Source organism: Oncorhynchus tshawytscha, linkage group LG08 (genome assembly GCF_018296145.1).
Source record: "Oncorhynchus tshawytscha isolate Ot180627B linkage group LG08, Otsh_v2.0, whole genome shotgun sequence".
Lineage (NCBI taxonomy): Eukaryota > Metazoa > Chordata > Actinopteri > Salmoniformes > Salmonidae > Oncorhynchus > Oncorhynchus tshawytscha.
The window spans coordinates 28,671,127-28,692,679 of NC_056436.1; the positions used below are offsets into that span (position 1 = coordinate 28,671,127).

The 21,553-nt window shown below is 41.1% G+C and overlaps 1 protein-coding gene across 1 annotated transcript; it reads right to left on the reverse strand.

The window, feature by feature from the left end:
- Positions 1-37: 37 nt before the first annotated feature.
- entpd5a (ectonucleoside triphosphate diphosphohydrolase 5a) lies at positions 38-11,382 on the reverse strand. Its single transcript, XM_024430151.2, has 13 exons — positions 10,739-11,382; positions 10,197-10,276; positions 9,753-9,896; positions 9,290-9,365; positions 8,652-8,687; positions 5,507-5,595; positions 5,329-5,408; positions 4,473-4,534; positions 4,184-4,285; positions 3,257-3,400; positions 2,977-3,033; positions 1,757-1,872; positions 38-1,655 (listed from the first exon to the last, which is right to left on the reverse strand). The coding sequence occupies exons 1-13, from the start codon at positions 11,031-11,033 to the stop codon at positions 1,572-1,574; spliced, it is 1,365 nt and encodes a 454-aa protein (XP_024285919.1). The 5' UTR covers positions 11,034-11,382; the 3' UTR covers positions 38-1,571.
- Positions 11,383-21,553: the final 10,171 nt, after the last annotated feature.

Sequence of the window (21,553 nt, forward strand, 5' to 3'; positions counted from 1 at the left end):
GGGCTATTTAAAGACTGAACATGTTAGGGAAAACAAATACACTTTTAGTATTTTATTGAAACATACATGTATAGTGTATACACACATTTTACTTGCACCAGGTTTTCATAAAATATTGACATGATCTGTCACAGTTCACCTTAAAGCATAGTGAACATTATGCAGCAGAAAGAACGTTTTCATCTGCAAAGTCGAAGCAGTTAGACTGGTAAGTATTTTACTAATACAGGTTTACTTTGTAGTTTTATATACAGCAGAAGTAATTGGACAGATAGCGGCTATGATCGCACCAGGAGCACAAATACAGCAAAGTTGAATTTTGTACAGATTGCAACAGCATTTTAAATATTTGTACAGTTCACAAGACGAAAATGACAAACAGTATTAAGCATTATGTGTGTCTTGAACCAAGAGCTATATTCCTACAAATGAACGATTAATGGGTTGAAGGTCTTTGATATACCTGACATGCTTAGACGCTCTAATAATAACCTTATGACTGGTTGCTGAATACAGCAACAAGCTAAACCTCTGACAGGGTCCTGTCGTCATGCACACGGCTGATGTAACAATGATCATTTAGTGTGCCACCGTAGACAACACAAATAACACAGAGTTCACCAACAGTCAGAAACACAAGTCACTCTGATTCAACACCACCGGCCATCCTACACAAGGCCACACATCTACCACGGCAGCACGTTTAAACATTAACACCATACAGTATTCAGGTATCAAATGCAAGACTTACTCAGTGAGAACACTATCGTCTCCCCCCTCTGAGCTTTACTTGCCTCCTGAGTTGTTGCAAATTAGACACCTCCCTTTAACATGGATGGATATGAACAACTCTGTAAACATCCAAGCAACAGATCTCCAATACAGTATCTGCAGTTAAAGTGTTCTGTGCAAAGTATGAGGGGGGAAGCTTTGGCTAAGTCATTTCAACCATCTATTGTTATAAGCCTTGTGAGGGGAAATGTCTTATCCACTTGTCCTACAGTATAATGTACTGGAAAGACATTTCCAGATAGAATGAGTTGCAGTTTAACATTTACCATTGATTTTTGGAAGGAAAGTGATCTGGGTAGATTCTCCACCCAAGTCCAGGATCCTCACTGTCATTCCTGCAACCCATTTTTTCAAATATTCCACTGTACTTTACAGTGCACTCCATGACTAAAGTTCTCTCAATACCTTACTAGTCGCATTGCTTTTAAATACTCTACACACTCAAAGGTAGCCAAATAAGACTGCATTTCAGGTCAGACAGCCCTAAGGAAGCGAAAATGTAAACGCTTGCTTTGCAAAAATAAAGTCAACTCACTAATTATGGGTTAAACATACAGTAGAAATAGCTGTCCTTCCTTATAAAAAATATAGTGATTTCTTTGTCAACAGTTCTTGGATTATTTGCAGGAGATTGCTGAGGGAGGGAGGGGATGGGCAGGCTGGAGGAGCGTGGCAGTGCTGCTGAGCAGGAGGGAGGGGCTAGTCAGGGGTCGGTGGCGGAGGAGATGCCCCAAATAGCTGTCCCTCTCAGTGCCTGCAGACAGTTAGGATAGCTGCCCTTAGTGGATGTTGAGGTTGTTAAAGTGATCGAATGTGGCTCCCAAGGCCCAACTTGTCTCAACGTTGTTCACCTTCTTGGCAAGCTGTGGAGCAGAACAAAATACAATGTTTGTTAAGTTTTGACTTATTAACGTCTTGGTGCCTGTCCCCTACCTTTGTGCCCAGTGACCTGTTCCTGTCTCACCTGCAGCATTGTGTTGTCCTTGAAGCCAAAGCCCTCCTTCAACAGGCAGGTGATATATGTCATATCCATGCAGAGGAAGGGACTGATGGGACGGTACTTGGTCATCTTGTTGCACACTGAAAACAAATCAGGTAGGCACTACGTTAACAACAAATCACAAGGGGCAGAGAGCACTGTGATAGAAATATTATGTATTCACCTTATTTGGTGGATATTTAACAATTATTTACTTAACAGTAACATAGTTCTGTCCTGCTAATGCTGAGTTTTATGACGACAGCACGCGTGGGCATATTTTGAGACATCTTGTATCATGTCTCATGTGGGGTCAAGCAGCAGACAACCTCTAACCTGTACACCACATAATAGAAAGCTGGTCATCTTGTTTGGTTTATTTTGTTTGTTTAGCTGACTGAGAAAGGGGGTGTGAGAAGAGTCAAGTGCTGAGGGTCTGCACATGTTGGTGATTCTGGGGATGGGTGGCAGAGTCAACAGACTAGCTGTACACAGTGTGTCTCTCTCAGGCTCAGCCCCCAGGTCAGTTTGGTGTTGTGTGGCTGTCAGGTACGAGAGAGAGAGAGAGAGAGAGCTCACAGCTGCCCAGGTCAACTGCCTGCCAACCTGCCCAACACCTGACGACCTGCCCAACGCCTGACGACCTGCCCAACGCCTGACGTGTTCATCGAGACCATATGACTGTTTTCGCAATGCAAGCAGACTTTACATAACACACCAACTCGTTCCTGCTAGCTGGAAATCTAGCACAGGCTCTAACAGTACCAAGGCTATATGTCAATCTAACGTGCCAGAGCACTTTCCACATCAGCTTACTGTAAATGATGTGTAAATGTGTTAAATAGCTAAATGTTAATGTGTATGTAAAATATCATATTTGTTTATGCTCTGAGAACAGTTATGAATCAGACATTTCATCTGATGGTCCTTGGTTATATTGGAAATGGCAGACGAAAGTGCCAATGTTCCAGGTTAGGTTACAGTAGTGCCAAGATGTTTGGGCATAAACAAGGTTGAGTGTTTGTGTGAGTTAGAACAGCGTGTATTTTTACGGCAAGATTTTGTGGTGAGGAACTGATGTTTTGTAAGGCCCGTGAGATTATTGAGTCTAACATGCAAATAAGCACCAACATTATTTGTTTGTACACTGTGTACTGCATCAATATAGTCAACATGTTTCTGAGGGGGAAAAGCCTAGCACTCACCTTCTTTGGCTCTCTTCTTGAAATCCCTGACTTCTACCATGCCACCGCGACTGCCATCTGGAAAACAAAACATTTATATTTATTCTCATCTGCAACAACAGCTGTCATTTCAGTTTTCCAAGCAAATCCTAAAAACTGCAGTTAAATGTATTTGAGGAGAAAATAACTAAACATTTTTTATTTAAAAAAATAACTTGAATCCTTTCATTATCATTATGAGGTTTAACTGGATGCTTTCTGAATGGTGGTTTTGTATCCGTCCTGGTCTGTGTCTACTCACCGATGAGGCCTGACTCCACAGCTCTGTCGAAGTAGTAGGAGAAGGCATAGAAGATGCTGCTGCCCTTCACCTCAAACGGCTGGTGCACGATGCCTTTCACCACCCTCATCACCTCATAGTAACACAGCTTGTAACCTGCATAGCCTGGAGAGACACACAGATAACATCAAAATAATCATTACTATCTATCACAAACTGTACTGAATCTTCAAGGCAGGTATCATAAAAGTATAGAGTTACGTCAGCTTCATGGCAACATAACACTCAAGTCAATTGTTAACAAGTCAGAATCATTTTAAATTGGCACCAACAATAAAAGGTTTATTTTCAAATGAGAGTAAAATACCTGAGTTTGCTGCATGCTTGTGGTGGAATGTACTGGGAGAACCCGGAGCCTCTTTATGAGATCAAAATGGGGTTGAGGCTATGGGCTCTCCAGGGCTCTACACTAGAAAAACCCCAAAAGGATACTTTCACAGCACCCTGGGATTGGTTTGTTGGTTACAACTGGGGAAACCAAGTGCTGACAAGAGTAGCACACGCCTGTTGGGTTATCTATTTTTACCACATAATTGTAAGCGGTCAACATCAAGCCTCTCCTTACACAAAAAAAATCCAGCTCGGGGACTAACCCAGTATCTTTTGGCTCCATGACCATGGTATGGGAGTGTTGCATTATTTGCGGAGTTAACTGACAATTTTCCTCTCATTTAAACACAAGGTTTGCTCTATTATAACTGTTTAAAGTCTGCATGCAGAGAGAAAGAATGACAAAACATGCATTCTGCACTGTCCAGTGGGAAAATGTTCTCAACTCAGACTGAACTAAACTAACATTGCACTCTGAGACTGAATAATTTATTTATAGTTTCGAAGATTATAAAAAATAAAATATTATTGAAATTGTATGTTTTATCTTGTGCTTACCATCAGGAATTCCGCTAACTTTGTAGGTGATTCCACCAAAAGTCCAGTCCTCTCTGAACTTCTTGGGTAGACAGGAACTTGTGAAAACTTTCCAATCCAGACCTGAAAGAGTAAACCAGTTATTGCATTGTCCCCAACGAGGATGACAGTTAAATAGTGTGTCTGATTTATAGAAATCTTGTGTGTCTTGCAGCATTATACAAATGTATTTATCCAGCCTGAACAGATGAATGACTGCAGTTGCCTAGCTTGAATAGCTAAGCAAATACTGTATGACAATTCAAATTACCATCAGCCCCCAAAGCCCCAAGAGTTGCCAATCGAGCCGCTACAAGTCCATTTCCAAGGTAGCTGAATGAGGACAGATATTCAGAAAACATTCATGACAATGCCAAGGTAATGTGAGTATGCTGTTTTCATTGCATGCCATGATATACAATGAGTATACAAAACATTAAGAACACGTGCTCTTTCCATGACGTAGGTGAATCCAGGTGAAAGCTATGATCCCTTATTGATGTCACTTGTTAAATCCACTTCAATCAGTGTAGATGAAGGGGAGGAGACAGGTTAAGAAGGATTTTTAAGCTTTGAGACATTTGGAGGCACGGATTGTGTATGTGTGCCATTAAGAGGGTGAATGGTCAAGACAAAATATTTAAGTGCCTTTGAATGGGATATGGTAGTAGGTGCCAAGCGCAACGGTGTGTCAACAACCACAACGTTGCTGGGTTTTTCACGCTCAACAGTTTCCTGTGTGTATCAAGAATGGTCCACCACCAAAATGGCATCCAGCCAACGTGACACAACTGTGGGAAGCATTGGAGTAAACATGGGCTAGCATCCCTGTGGAACGCTTGACACCTTGTAGAGTCCATGCTCCAACAAATTGAGGCTATTCTGGGGGCAAAAGGAAAATGTACAACTTGTAGTGTGTTTGAGTTTTTAAAAGGCTTCTGAAGTTTGTAATTTCCACTTTGAAATTTCCGACTTGATTTTCCTTTACGAAAAATGTATCAACCCCTACAAAAATTTCCATTAATTATAATCCACATAATAATTCACATTTCCTGTTGCAGCATGATTATTTTCCTGCAAAATGAAGATCTGTACTATAAATACTGCACCAATGCTTGTTTACTCACCTGTGAGTATAGAGTTGTAGAGTGTGGTTGAACATGTTGATGTTGGCAATGTAACTGGCTGGGGCAGTGAAAACTGTTTTCTATGGGTACAGAGAGAGGGGTTGAATAATGTCTAATTAAATAGCAATGGTTATCTAAATCTTTGTAAAACATCAGTGGAGTTCAGTTGAACATTTACCTTTGATTTTGGAAGGAAAGTGATCTGGGTAGATCCTCCACCCAAGTCCAGGATCCCCACTGTTTTCCTGGTCTTGGCATACAAGTGACCTAAAGCAAACAGATGGAAAGTCAAACACACAGAATTGGAAATAGAAAACTATAGACAGGATTCTATCCATCATCGACATTATAAACAGAAAGTAGAACATACAGGTACTGTACATTGACCACATACTGCATTTAGAATTCATTCATTTTCCAACCACCCGCTTGAGACAAAGACAGGCATTCTAATAGATACAGTTGAAGTCGGAAGTTTACATACACCTTAGCCAAATACATTTAAACTCAGTTTTTCACAATTCGTGACATTTTATCCTCGTAAAAATTCCCTTTCTTAGGTCAGGTAGGATCACCACTTTATTTTAAGAATGTGAATAATAGTAGAGAGAATGATTTATTTCAGCTTTTATTTCTTTCATCACATTCCCAGTGGGTCAGAAGTTTACCTGCTACCAAATACGTTGTCATTATGGCAAAACAGTTATATTTTTGTTTCATCAGACCAGAGGACATTTCTCCAAAAAAGTATGATATTTGTCCCCATGTGCAGTTGCAAACTGTAGTCTGGCTTCTTCCTTGCTGAGCGGCCTTTCAGGTTATGTCGATATAGGACTCGTCTTACTGCGAATATAGATACTTTTGTACAAGGTCCTTTGCTGTTGTTCTGGGATTGATTTGCACTTTTCGCACCAAAGGACGTTCATCTCTAGGGGACAGAACGAGTCTCCTTCCTAAGCGGTATGATGGCTACGTGGTCCCATGGTGTTTATACTTGCGTACTATTATTTGTACAGATGAACATGGGAGCAATTTCCAAATGCCTGAAGGTACCAAGGTTGAACCAGACTTGTGGAGGTCCACAATGCTTTTTCTGAGGTCTTGGCTGATTTCTTTTGATTTTCCCATGATGTCAAGCAAAGAGGCACTGAGTTTGAAGGTAGGCCTTGAAATACATCCACAGGTACACCTCCAATTGACTCAAATTATGTCAATTAGCCTAACAGAAGCTTCTAAAGCCATGACATCATTTTCTGGAATTTTCCAAGCTGTTTAAAGGCACAGTCAACTTAGTGTATGTAAACTTCTGACCCCCTGGAATTGTGATACAGTGAATTCTAAGTGAAATAATCTGTGTCTAAAAAATTGTTGGAAACATTACTTGTGTCATGCACAAAGTAGATGTCCTAACCGACCTGCAAAAACTATAGTTTGTTAACAAGAAATGTGTGGAGTGGTTGAAAAACGAGTTTTAATGACTCCAACCTAAGTGTATGTAAACTTCCGACTTCAACTGTATACGGTACCAGTCAAAAGTTTGGACACACTTACTCATTCAAGGGTTTTTCTTTATTTTTACGATTTTCTACATTGTAGAAAAATAGGGAAGACATGAAAACTATGAAATAACACACATGGAATCACATAGTAACCAAAAAGGTGTTAAACAAATAAATATATATTTTATATTTGAGATTCTTCAAAGTAGCCACCTTTTGCCTTGACAGCTTTGTGCACTCTTGGCATTCTCTCAACCAGCATCACCTGGAATGCTTTTTCAACAGTCTTGTAGGAGTTCCCACATATCCTGAGCACTTGTTGGCTGCTTTTCCTTCCCTCTGCAGTCCAACTCATCCTAAGCCATCTCAATTGGGTTAAAGTCAGGTGATTGTGGAGGCCAGGTCATCTGATGCAGCACTCCATCACTCTCCTTCTTGGGCAAATTGCCCTTACATTGCCCTTGGGTCATTGTCCTGTTGAAAAACAAATTATAGTCCCACTAAGCGCAAACCAGATGGGATGGCGTGTCGCTGCAGAATGCTGTGTTAGCCATGATGGTTAAGTGTGCCTTGAATTCTAAATAAATAAAGACAGTGTCACCAGCAACGAACCCCCATACCATCACACCGCCTCCACCATGCTTCATGGTGGGAACCACACATGCGGAGATCATCAGTTCGCCTACTCTGCATCTCACAAAGACATGACGGTTGGAACCAAAAATCTCAAATTTGGACTCATCAGACCAAAGGACAGATTTACAATGGTCTAATGTCCATTGCTCATGTTTCTTGGCCCCAGCAAGTCTGTTCTTCTTATTGGTGTCCTTTAGTAGTGGTTTCTTTGCAGTTATTCGACCATAAAGGCCTGATTCACGCAGTTACCTCTGAACAGTTGATGTTGAGATGTGTCTGTTACTTGAACTCTGTGAAAGATGTATTTGGGCTGCAATTTCTGACGCTGGAAACTCTAATGAACTTATCCTCTGCAACTCTGAGTCTTCCATTCCTGTGGCTGTCCTCATAAGAGCAAGTTTCATTTTAGTGCTTGATGGTTTCTGTGACTGCAAACTTTCAAAGTTCTTGAAATTTTCCGCATTGACTGACCATGTCTTAAAGTAATGATGTACTGTCGTTTCTCTTTGCTTATTAGAGCTGGTCTTTCCATAATATGGACTTGGCCTTTTACCAAATAGTGCTATCTTCTGTGTACCACCCCTACCTTGTCACAACATAACTGATTGGCTCAAACGGGTTAAGGAAAGAAATTCCACAAATTTACTTTAAACAAGGCACACCTGTTAATTAATATGCATTCCAGGTGACTACCTCATGAAGCTGGTTGAGAGAATGCCAAGAGTGTGCAAAGCTGGCATCAAGACGAAGGCTGGCTACCTTGAAGTATCTAAAATATATTTAGATGTGTTTAACACTTTTTTGGTAACTACATGATTCCATATGTGTTATTTCATAGTTTTCATGTCTTCACTGTCATTCTACAATGTAGAAAATGGTCCAAATAAATAAAAACCCTTGAATGAGTATGTGTCCAAACATTTGACTGGTACTATAGGTCTGTGGCCACCAAGAGAAAGGCGGCGGCTATCATTTTGGCCATAGGATAGGTTTTAAAAGAAATGTTACACTAACTCTGTGTAAAAAGTGAGGGAATATTGCATCCCATCGTGATCAGATGGTGGCCAACATTCAAGACAGTCAGACAGGAGACTTGCACTGCTCTGCAACTGTGTACAGTGTTTAAACCTCAGAAATGACCCCCCTGACCATTAACACCACCTTAACAAAACATGAGCAATGTCTTACCTGTCAAAAAGTTCACTGTTACCCAGGCCAGGACTCCTACAAGAGAGAGTAGATGGAGAGTGTATGAGGTAAACATTCACTTGAGCCCAAATCATATGCAATTGTTGCCTTTGTAATCGTGTTGATGGAAGTACTGATACATATTGCCATTGGAACACATGCAGTTCAGAGACTGTCAGTTAAGATATTGGATGTTATACTAGTTTTCATTCATTTAGCAGCTGTTACATTAGCAATATTTGTCTGACATGGATAGACCAACCCAGGTCATTACTACTGTCTCAGAGCTCAGGTTATGGCTCTCATAAAGTGAGGCTAATGAATTGCACATCTGATGAAACAGGAGTTGTTGCGGGTGTCTTAATGAGTGATGTGGAGGATCACTTAATATTGAGTGTGGGAAGGACAACCCAGACAAGGTTATTTAATTGCTCTATGAGGTAGCGATAGAGCTCTTATAAACACATGTTACTAGGACAGTGTTCGGAGATACCAACCACCTGGTTTGACAATACTGCAGCGTTTAGCTAATCTAAACAATGTCTACAGTTTTCCTCTTTACCAACATACCCACAATACCACAGTACCATAAAAGAAAATGAAAGACAAATGTTTGTGACACCAACAAAGTGACATACCTTCATTTGTTCCATTCATTATGGAGACACTGTTGTTCGGTACAAAGAAGGGGGACTCGTCAAAGACTTCCCGAACCTACGGAGACAATTTATGATGACAGTGCATATTAATAAAGATCATGATGAATAAAGACAATAAGAAAATAAAAATAGTTACTTATTATCTCAAGACTCAGGAATTGTTATTAGGCACATTTGGCTGAGAATGGCGGAATGCAAAACCACAAGCATGGCTAGAGTAGCCGCACTAATTTAACAATTCAAATGACATATTCCACTACTCCAGACGACCCCAAAACAGCAGGTTTTTTTGCATAGTGATCGCCACCTCGAAGTGGGTAGACTTTCCCCCCCAGTTTTTTCAAAAACACTTGTAAGCACTTAGCAGTTTCATGTCCCGATCCTTGGCAGGACCTGTCATCCCTGTGCCAAACTAACTGAGGGGAGAGAAAATGTGCCTCACCTCATCCAGCAGAGCATTAGCCTTCTCCTTGGGCAGGAGGCGGAGCCCGGCCGTGGCTTTCAGGACCACCGGGGTCTGCTTCCACTCGTCCTCTGGCACCGTCTTCTTGGCCACCTTCAGCAGCGCTCTGATCGTGTTCCCACCCTGAATGGGATAAAAGGCATTAACAGATGAGCATGGTCTCCACTGGAACACTCTCAAATCACAGCCGTGACCAAAAGGGCTGATATAGATATTTCAATATAGGATATTTCAACGTATTCAGTTGATTAAAGGGTTGATATGTTTGTCCACATAGGACTTCACATCGTCTGGTTTTTAAGATGTAGATCCCAAGACAGTAAATATCAGACTTAAGTGACAGCTTCAGCAGAATCAGTTCATGTAATTACATGGTCTACATCGCAATGCCTAAATGAGAAAATGATAGACATGATTACATACCTCTTCAGGCTTATCTTTATAGGCAGACAGACCAGGCTTCACCGCATGATACATCTCATTGTCCAGAACTGGCAGCTCAACTAAAAAGACAAAAAGTAGATGGGGAGAATGCATTCAATTTTCAAACAAGATATAAATATATGAAATGTGTGAATTAACAGAACTCTGTTGCATTAATGTGTGCTTTGAAACATGCTTTGTTGCCTCAATCATTGCTAGGCTTTACAATCACTGATGTTAAAGGTAAAGTAAATACAAAAACAGCAAATCAAAGTCCATTATTAGAGGTTCGTTTTTAGGGATTTCGGCCACACTAACAGATGATTAAAACTACAACTCAGCTGCCTCTTGGTTCGGTCTTGCCCATGATTGCTCTCTCCCCATGCTGACGGCACATGTTTGCCTTTACACCACAGAGCGAATGACCCAACGGCAAACATATGGGAGACAGCTGAATGTAAACCCCTATTGGCTCCTGGGACTAAGCTAAGGCTGAGAGATACTGAATGAAATACACAGAAAAATAGAGAGACAACACTCACCTGGGTCTTTCTGGATAAATGTATAGATGTGGATCCGGGTGCCTGTGCTCCCAGCATCGAACATGATCCCATAGAAAGTGTGGCTGAGGTTGACAGGATGGGAGACCTCAAGCAAGACCTCAGGCAAGACTTTGGGCACGACTTCGAGCAGGAGGTTTTCGGGCAGGAGGTTTTCCATGTTAGCAGAGTGTTCGTGGTGGACTGTCTGGCGAGGATGGTAGGTTGCCTTCGCTTGGAAGTTCCAAGCCAGAACCGACATTGACATTACTGTCAGGAGAAGCATTTGAAGAGCCATCTTTTTTTAACACCCAAAGAAACAATGATGCTTTGTAAAAGCTAAAACACTTTACTCTATGGATATACAGTAAGAGTCAAACTGTGCCTTATTCAAGATAGTCTTCTTCAGAGGAGCAGCACAAAATGCAGTGGCAGCAGCTTGCAGAGGTGATGAGAGACAACCGGAGAGGCAGACACAGTGTGGGTAGCAATGCACATTCAGGACTGTCTGGTCATCGGTTTATAGTATATAAAGCCATACGGACTTGGCACTGGGCCACACCATGACAGGTCATCCACCAATCCTGTTGCGTTCCATCTAGGTTCCTTCAAGAGTACCCCTTCTGAAAGAGCTGGATACTGACTATCTGCTTACCAGCAGCAATTATTTTTCTCTCTCTTCATCTTTTGTGTGCAAGCTGGAGCCAAAAATCCCCCTAAGTGAAGAAAGAAAGAGGATCTATCAAGACATCAAAATGACTGGCTTGTAGAAATTTGAAGCAATTGTCTTAAAATACATTTTATTGATGTATTTAATTAAGACTTACAGGAAAGCTTGTCGATTACTACAATTTCTTCACTGCACAAAGTAGCCTATTCCTCATATTCGTCTTAATTTCTTGTATTGCCTGTCTTGACTTGGGCTGTCAGGTAGTAACCTGTCAGGTAGTAACCTGTCAGGTAGTAACCTGAGGTAGTAACCTGACAGCCCAAGGCAAGATGGGCAATACACCTTTCTCTAGATATGTATAAGTCATTTTTGTGTGTATCACATTCCGAACCAATAATGACATGTGAAAATGACCACATAAAAACATATGCTGCAGACCTTTAAACCCAACCAACCTTTCATAAGAGATGTGCTGATGCAACTTGCACTCCAACTGGCATAAATGCTGAAAGAATGAAAGCAATATTCTCACTCCCACTCATCCCTGTGCTAACCACAAGCTTTCCTAGGAAATCATATTTAAAGGCATGTTTCACAGGAGAAACCATGAAAAGCATGAGAGGCTGTTTTCAGTTTTAGCTGGGTGGTTGGCAAGGTGTCATTAACCAGTCTATCAGCAAAAATATTGTAATGTACTGTAATGTTCAGAGTTTCTGGTTTTTAGGAGGGAGGGAGGCAATAACAATGTGCTACTGCAGCTCAGCAAAGAGGCCCTGCTAACTCAGAGACCTCATATGAACTTAGCTTTGCACCAGAGTGGGATTTCCTTCACTCAGTCCCCACGAGAAGCTGCAGCAACAGTAAACAAAGACAGGGCAGAAACAGGTAGAATTTGTATATTTCTAGAGACTGCAGACTTGCTGAACTGGCATCACCCAACTCAGCTCCTGCTAACAGGTTCACCACACAGTCACACACAGGGTGAGTGAAGCACAAACTGTGGTGGCATGTGTCACCCAGCTCAGCTGAGGGGGTGTGATTAAGCCGGAATGGGGGCGGCCAGCAGTCCTGCAGCAGGACTTGAGAAGGGCAGAGAGAAGGTCCACAGAGAGGGCACGAGGAGAGGATGGGGCTTGGCACTAGCATGCCATTCCAATCCCAGGACACTCCGCTGTGCAGCGCACTGTTCTAACACTGTAATTTGGACTAAAAATATTGCACTTTCTTCCCTCCTTCCTTTTTGTCTAAATACTGTGGCTACTTTTTTTCAATCCTGTGGTTCACCCTTATGGTCCATTTCCCCTATCAAAGCATGCATGTGCAGGACCTCTCATTGACTTTGTGTCCATTCAAATGTCCAATGCAGCTGTTTTAGCTCAATATTTAATAATTTCTGGGTAACAATTAAGTACCTTACTGTGATTGTTTTCAATTAAAATTGTCAAAAATACAAAATAGCTTCGTAGCAAAGAAAAAAATGTCGGTGGGGGAGGGAAAAACTGAACATTTGCTGTTATTGGCAGATTGGTTTATTAACTCATTGTGATGTCACTATGGAAGGCCAAAATGCTACCCCACTAAAACAGGCTGAAATTTCAGGCAGTCTTTTCAAAACAGCTACACTAAAAAGGGCATCATAATTTTCACAATTTCACAGTATTATTCCAGCGTGGGGAAATATATACATTACCAGTCAAAAGTTTGGACATACCTACTCACTCAAGGGTTTTTCAAATTTGGACTATTATCTACATTGTAGAATATTAGTGAAGACATGAAACTATGAAATAGCACATATGGAATCATGTAGTAACCAAAAAAGTCTTAAACAAATCAAAACATTTTTTAGATTCTTCAAAGTAGCCACCCTTTGCCTTGATGACAGCTTTGCACACTCTTAGCATTCTCTCAACCAGCTTCATGATGTCATCACCTGGAATGCATTTCAATTAACAGGAGTGCCTTGTTAAAAGTTAATTTGTGGAATTTCTTTCCTTCTTAATGTGTTTGAGACAAATCAGTTATGTTGTGACAAGGTAGGGGTGGTATACAGAAGATAGCACTATTTGGTAAAAGACCAAGTGGCAAGAATAGCTTAAATAAGCAAAGTGAAACGACAGTCCATCATTACTTTAAGACATGAAGGTCAGTCAATCAGGAACACTTCAAGAACTTTTAAAGTTTCTTAATGCAGTCGCAAAAACAATCAAACGCTATGATGAAACTAGCTCTCATGAGGACCGCCACAGGAAAGGAAGACCCAGAGTTACCTCTGCTGCAAAGGATAAGTTCATTCAAGTAAACTGCACCCCAAATAAATGATTCACAGAGTTCAAGTAACAGACACATCTAAACATCAACTGTTTGGTGGAAATCTGTCCTTTGGTCTGATGAGTCCAAATTTGAGATGTTGGTGAATGGATGATCTCTGCATGTGTGGTTCCACTGAGAAGTATGGAGGAGGTGGGGATTTATTTAGAATTCAAGGCACACTTAACCAGCATGGCTACCACAGCATTCTGCAGCGATACAACATCCCATCTGGTTTGCGCTTAGTGGGACTATCATTTGTTTTTCCAACAGGACAATGACCTAAAACACACCTCCAGGCTGTGTAAGGGCTATTTGACCAAGAATGAGAGTGATGGAGTGCTGCATCAGATGACCTGGCCTCCACAATCCCCGGACCTCAACTCAGTTGCAATGGTTTAGGATAAGTTGGACCGCAGAGCGAATGAAAAGCAGCCAACAAGTGCTCAGCATATTTGCGAACTCCTTTAAGACTGTTGGAAAAGCATTCCTCATGAAGCTGGTTGAGAGAATGCTAAGAGTGTGCAAAGCTCTCAAGGCAAAGGGCGGCTACTTTGAAGAATCTCAAATCTATCTTGATTTGTTGAACACTTTTTTGGTTACTACATGATTCCGTGTGTTATTTCATAGTTTTGATGTCTTCACTATTATTCTACAATGTAGAAAATCATTAAAAAAATTAAGAAAAACCCTTGAATGAGTAGGTGTCAACTTTTGACTGATACTGCATATAAAACACAGGGATATCACATTGACAGAGATCTGACAACAGCAAAGCTATATGAGCCAATTTCACAGGTTGCTGGCTGCTCACACTCAAAAAACACAAGATGTCATATTAGAGTTACTAACTCCAGGCCTTGCAAAAGCCATGATGTCATGTCTGCTTTTCCCCCATGCTGCTATCTCCAAGGTCCTTTGTGAGAAGAATCATACCCTGACACAGACAAATGTATACTACTGCATAATTAAGTTTGGCATTCAGACATACAATAACGTACAGTAAGTACTACTATAGAAAATTATGTATTTGGATCATGTGCAGTGTTTTGATTGATTTGTTCCTTGGAATCTTACTACTTGTCCCTATTGGGTCAAAACATGCCAAACCTTCATGATCAGATTACAATGATTTTAGAGGAGAGCCATGGTCGGACAACTTCTGAGCTGAGCTGTAAACTGTAAAACTAGACAAACTAGATTGTTCAGTGGTCGTGGTTGAATACTATGATAAAAGTATGTTTAGTTTGAAAATGAAAATAGTTTAGATCAAAAGTCACTTTAGTAAAGCAAGGTAATTGCTTATTGTACACAACCATCCTTCGTTTCAGAATATGTAGGCTAGTTAGTTGGTAAATATATATATATATATATATATGAAAGGCTGTGTTACCTCTATAGGGCTTTACGGAGGGAGACATAGACTTGTAGAAATTAGGTGGTAGTAAGACACAGCAAATACTAGTCATAGGTCCAAAAATAAATCCTCAGTGGTATCTTAAACACAACTTTTGATGTTTTGTTGCATCTTAACCAAAAGCTTTAAAGCATGAGAGGTGACCCAAGCATTGTTATCCAAGCCTTGCAATCTATTATTAATATACCGCAATGTTACCCTCAGGAATATCATGTTTGCGGGTGTCCTACCACAAAACTCTATTGAAGAGACCTAAACCATGTCATTACAATTCCAATGATAATGACAGCTTCAAAATGCTCAGGGTTATTTCAGTGTTCTACTCCCTGTCATAGCAATTAGCTTTAAATTTAGTCCTCAAACTCTGTGCATGATGCCAGTGCAAAAAGCTATATGCTTAAATTTACAGTAACTACACCCTGACATCTGTGATATACTTTTTTGTTCAACTTTTGGTTGAAGAATGTTCCTTGGGCACCTTCAAGTTTCTCCATAAAGCACAATTTGGAAGCCAGTTGAGAGAGGGCATGTAATGTGACAGTAGCTTTTGGATTGAAGTGACCCGCAATAACTTTACATTGTTTATTACAGTTGTTGGTTCAGGTACTCAGAGCCTGCAAAGTCAACTGCAATTTGTTGACCTTTTGTGGCTTCTCCGCAATTTATGTAATCCAACAAAACAGTGTGATCCTGTTGGCTGTGTAACCTGACAGCAGCCCAAGGTTCTTCCCAGGACACGCAGAACAATATTCCTCTTAGAAGGGGTGCAAATGGTACATACCAGGGGCTGCACCGCATCCCTCATGTAGGCCTATAAACAGATCTGTGTCAATGTGTCACGTGTGCTACATTAACATATTCACATGACAAGAGGATCAAGAAGCAGAAAATCAAGGAGCAGAAAATGAACATGTCTTTCTTGATATTCTTGCAAAGGTCTGTTAATTTTTTGTATTATGTAGCTAGCCTAACTTTATGGCGTGTAGCCTGTTCATTTGAATATGTTTTTGTGTGATTTCATTCTAAGTCAAATTGACCTGGAATAGTTTTGTATACTGTGCATATGACATTACCTGCTTCAGGTGATTGTGAAGTAGACTGCTAACATGTCCACAGCCAGTGCCACATGATATGGTTTCTATGGCATCAAAATTGTAAAACACAGGTTCCCCAGCGGCTTGAAGTGAAGCTTACCTAGCTAGCCTATAAGTGCCCCATTCATTCTTATCAGTTCAATTATCGTATCCAAAACAATGCCCAAGAAGAAATGGAAAAAATGATCATGTTAACGGGTAAGACAAGTTCTTTACGTTGTCGTCATGGTTTGAATTAGGTTAGCAGCAGCTAACTTAGTTATCACACTGGGGGTAGTTAACTTTAGCTAGCTATTGTTAGGCAATGTCTGTGTATGTATAGCTACTACAACTCTTTGTCCAAATTGTATGTCTTCAAAAAGAAACGAGGCAAACAGGAGTCAAAAGCCAATAAAGAGTCTGACATTGAGAAGGAAAAGGTCAATGCTGCTCTTCTTTAGCTTTCGCAGAAGCAGCAGCTGTTCTTCCTGGTGTCCACAAAACAAAAACACTGGTACACTGATAGTCACACAAAATGTCAAATACAACGATATACAAACTTTTTTTTTTTAAATTACAAAAAATTATCATATCCACGCCCCTGTTCCCTAACTTTGTTGTTGTTGTCGATTACAAGGCTGGAGGGACCATTTAAAAAGTTAAATAAAACAGGCCCTTGAGGAAAATGAACAGCTGTTAAGTATTTAGTCTTTGTGAATTAAGTTTGGGTAACTAACCTCGCAGGTAAGTCTTCCATCATGTTGACCTAACAGCCACATTCAAAAGAACACGGAGTGACTAGACAGTTTACATCTTACAGAGCACAGTGTTCTTTATAATTAGCATAGGGACTGCCTAACTTATGAAAAAACTAAAACTAAAAACCTACCCCATACACTTTCAGCCATATAGTCAGAAATTATGTTTTGGTTATGCCCTTCTTTGGATACAGAAAAAAAAGTTGGTAAAATGTGTATGGTCTCAAACATATAAAAACTAGTTTGTATAGGCTAAGGTTTCTTTCCCTCGTGTGTCATATGGATTGTTTGTGCTGGTGTGCAACTTTATTTATGGGTTAATTTTGACAGTTGATCTCTACAGAGAAAAATACATCACATTGATTAGAGTAAAGATATTTTTTAAATATCTAACTGCCATTGGAATGGTCAAACAACAAAATGTGCCACTTTTGCTGACAGTTGTTTTCTATCTCCATGCTGGTAAAAATGGGACCCAATAAGCTTGAGAAATAAGATGCTCGGTCTGGACCAACTTAAAACACGCCCATTTTAGACATGCATGGCATTGTCACTTATGCCATTGTAGCACTAATTTGGGAAAATTATTTTTGTGGTTGACCCTAATGTGATCACGACATGCCCCTCAACCCCCTTTGCTCATTGTAAAGTGTTAAATGGTTCATCTTGAAAATGGACTTAGCTAATGGAAATCATCACATAAAAGCACTCAGAGAACAGGAGCCCCGTGGCATCTGTCTCAAATTAGTCTGACAATGTTGAAAAAGTCAGCAACCAAACAATTATATCATCAAGATATTTAGCAGCTGTCATTTTCCAGTCATTCCACTGGGTCAGTGCCATATTTTCTTTTCAAATTAAAGCACAGCATTAGGAATAACAGAGAAGAGAGAAATGCTAAACTTCTTAAGCACAAATCTGTCCATTTGATGAAAGAATGCAAGGTTTCTAAAGAAAGCTGTGGCTAATTGAATTGATCCCTGTCCTAAGTGTATAGAGCACACACTCACATAGCAGAATAAGTGGCATCTAAAGTAGCATGGCATTCATAAATTAATCTAAAGAATAACAATTAGGCATAACATTATAATCAAATGGTTGCTAACCTATCATTTAGTCATCATGTACCTGACTGTGGGTGAATGTTTTGCTTGCCTTCCATAACTTTGTCCACTTTAGTCATTTCTGACTGGGGTATACACAGCAGCATTTAAACTCGGGTTTCAGCCTCAGACTGATTTGGGTTTGGTTGCAAAGGCAATACTTCATCTGAACTTTTAGATTTTATTCCCAGCTGTTCTCCTCCTGGTTCCTGGAAGCTATGGTAATTTCCTCAGAAAATCTGCATCAGTTATATTTCTGAAATAGCAGCTGCCATCTCACGTACAAATATGAAGTGGACACACTTCGCTTTGGAAAGTGTACATTCTCAAAATGTTCATTGTATACGTAAAGTAGCTAATAATCTCGGTATACAGTATTTACACCTGCTGTATAGAGAATATCATTTTCTTTGACTCCAAAATCCAAGTAATATACAGTAAAACTAACTCTGATTGGTTGTTGCAGGTTTCAGAGTACTCTCTTAAATTCATTGAGCTGGATGAGAACTTCAAGAGATCCATCGAGTTCAGGATGATCCAGGGTAAACTGAAGACTATCAAGGGAGTTTTGGGGAAAATAAAGCACGAATGGACAGGAGCTCAGTAGTATGAGAACAAGATGGACAGAAACCTTGTTTCATACCCTGAAGTACCACTCTTGATTGTGAATGATTTCATAGTTCTATCAATGATCATCAACTCTCTATTTTCTAGATTAAAGAAAGCATGTACATTGCAGAGAGGGAGCACAAGTAAAGCCTAGCTAGAATGGAGCACACATTCTTCAGTGAAAAAGGTATGATGACTTTAAAAAAAGGGACAAATTATTTTGTACATGAAAAATACACTGAGGGAAAACTAGCCTTGGGCTAATCAAAAAGTATTGAATTTAATGGGTAAAGACGTTTAGGTGTGAAAAGCCTAACTGAGCTATAGAGAGGGGGGCGAGAGGAACAGTGAAGACTGTGTTCGCTGCAGTTTCACCTAGAGGAGGAGGCAGAGCAGAGGATCGCCCAACTGGATGAGAGGGCCCACAATGAAGCCGTTGTGTGAGTGTCTCCGCTGGCCAATTACAGGCTAATTTTACTGTTCAAACTGCACCTTCAGGCCAGGAGAAAAAAAAGAGGCCAAATAAATAACATGGGAGGGAAACCAAGGTTCTTGACCACACCAGTTTGTCTTCCTTAAGATAGTGTACATCACCTAAGCCAGTGATGACATCCCAAGCAGTTCCAGAATGCCTTGCAGGGTTGCAGGGAAGAGGGTCCTGGTTTGGAACAGTGGGGAAGACCTCTCTGTGTACTGTATAGTTCGAAAGCCATCTGAGGACAGACTAGGTACTATATATACACTTTGAAGTTGGTGTTCTTTTATAGTCCATAAATGATCTTCAACACTGATACTGTATTGCCAGTTCTATATTGTATTGCCAGTTCTATATTGTATTGCCAGTTCTATATTGTATTGCCAGTTCTATACTTCAGTTCTTGGTGATTTATATTGTAGAAATAAATGTAACCTGCGTTTTCAGACCAATTTGGTGACTTAAGGCAAATTAAAACCAAATCTTCCCCAGCATTCTAAGCTTGGAATTTGATGTCACTCAATTCTCTCTACTACATCACCAAACCCAGCACACCACCTTTATGCCATTTATACCTTAGAGAGAGTTTGGCACATGAAAGGTAAAACTGTCAGTCAGCGAGACAACGCATCGCGCTTCATGTTCAACAACAACTTTGGTAGCCTAGTGCGTGGCTGAGACTAAGTGGAGAACCTGAGGAAGATGACTGTCATTGGCTGAGGAAAACGCCTCCCTGGCACTGCATAAGGTACACCAGCCCCAATGGCGCCACAAACAGAACTGTAGGCATTCATCATCTCAATACCATCTCAATAACTTGTCTTTAAATTGTTAAACACGTGGCAGATCTCCAGAGGACATATTTCAGATGGTATTTCCCATTTTATTTATATTTGCTGACCCCATGTTTGTTTTGCTTGCGGCCCCTCATACCCCTCACCTCCAGTGTGAGCTGGTGGCTGGTGGTTGTGGCAAGTTTCCACTGGCTTCTGGGTTCCAAGTCAGTGGCTTCCCCCCTCAGTATTTTCAGGGCACTGTTTCTCTGAAGCAAATACCATAATCTCACCCATTATTTCGATAAAGCGAGGACAGAATGAAGTCACCCCAGCTCAGTCCTTCTTCCATGCTCCAGCCTCCTTCCATTCCCTTCCATGCTCCATTCATTCCCTTCCACGCTCCATCCATTTCCTTCCACGCTCCATCCATTTCCTTCCACGCTCCACCATCCATCGATTCCCTTCCATGCTCAACCCTCCTTCCATTTCCTTCCATGCTCAAACCTCCTTCCATTTGGCAATTAAGCCCCCCACCAAAACATTATTCATTCATCAACATGCCATTTAGTGGCTTTAATTAACTACATTACCTTGGAGAAAGCCATATGTATATTGTCATGATGATTGCAACCATATTTTAAGACTAACCCCTCAACCATTCCTATATTTCCCACCCCTAGAAGACCAGTGAGCTGATGGAGAATGTGTCCCAGGTGATGGCCCAGGAGATAGAGCTGAGGGGGAAGGTGGGGACCCTGGAGTAGGGCCTAGGGCTCATGGTGGGGGAGTTTGAGAGACAGCACCAGGCCCTGGACAGCACCCAGGCCGGCCAAGTGGAGTTGGACAAGTTGCAGAAGCTGCTGGCCATGCAGGAGAAGGAGATGGGGCGAGTGAAGCAGCAGCCACAGCATTGTGTAGCAATGCACAGAGCTAGAATGATTCTTCCAGGAGGCCCTGGGCAAGGTGAAGCATGAGATCCAGGCCTGCCGGCTGCAGTACAGGCAGGAGGCCCACCGTAGGAGGATGAGAAAGGCCTGGTCAGGCAAGCAGGAGTACTCCTGAATCCACACCTCCCCCAAAAACCCCTCACAGCACCAACAGTGTCTACACCGACCTGGAGGAGGCTGAGAAGTGGCCTGCCTGCGGTCATCACCACCACTTACCGTACATTGCCCCATTTCTCTGGTAGCAACTCCTTGTCAGCTGTATATGATTCAGCAGTCATCTATTCAAAACACAAACACTGTACACTGTTCAAAAGTTGACAAATAATGTCTAGACTGTTCCTACATGAAAATCTATTTTTCCACTACACTTGTGTTTCAGGAAAAATCTCCAGAGCAACAGGGTTGACATCTCTGAACTCACGTGGGAGCAGAAGGAGAAAGAGCTTAGACTGCCAAAATGAATGGACAGAAAGCAAGGTAACAGCTAGCTACTACATCGTGTGGGTCCTGTGTTGTCTGCCAGCAGACATGCTCATTGTTAGCTTCCCGCTTTTCTATTTCTACTGCGTTCAGTTTGGATGATACCATCAATTTGGAATCATTAAACATGAAAACAAAACCCCTGGCACAATAAAGAGTTGAGATGAAAACGCAGAGATACCATAAGAAGCACGAGCCGT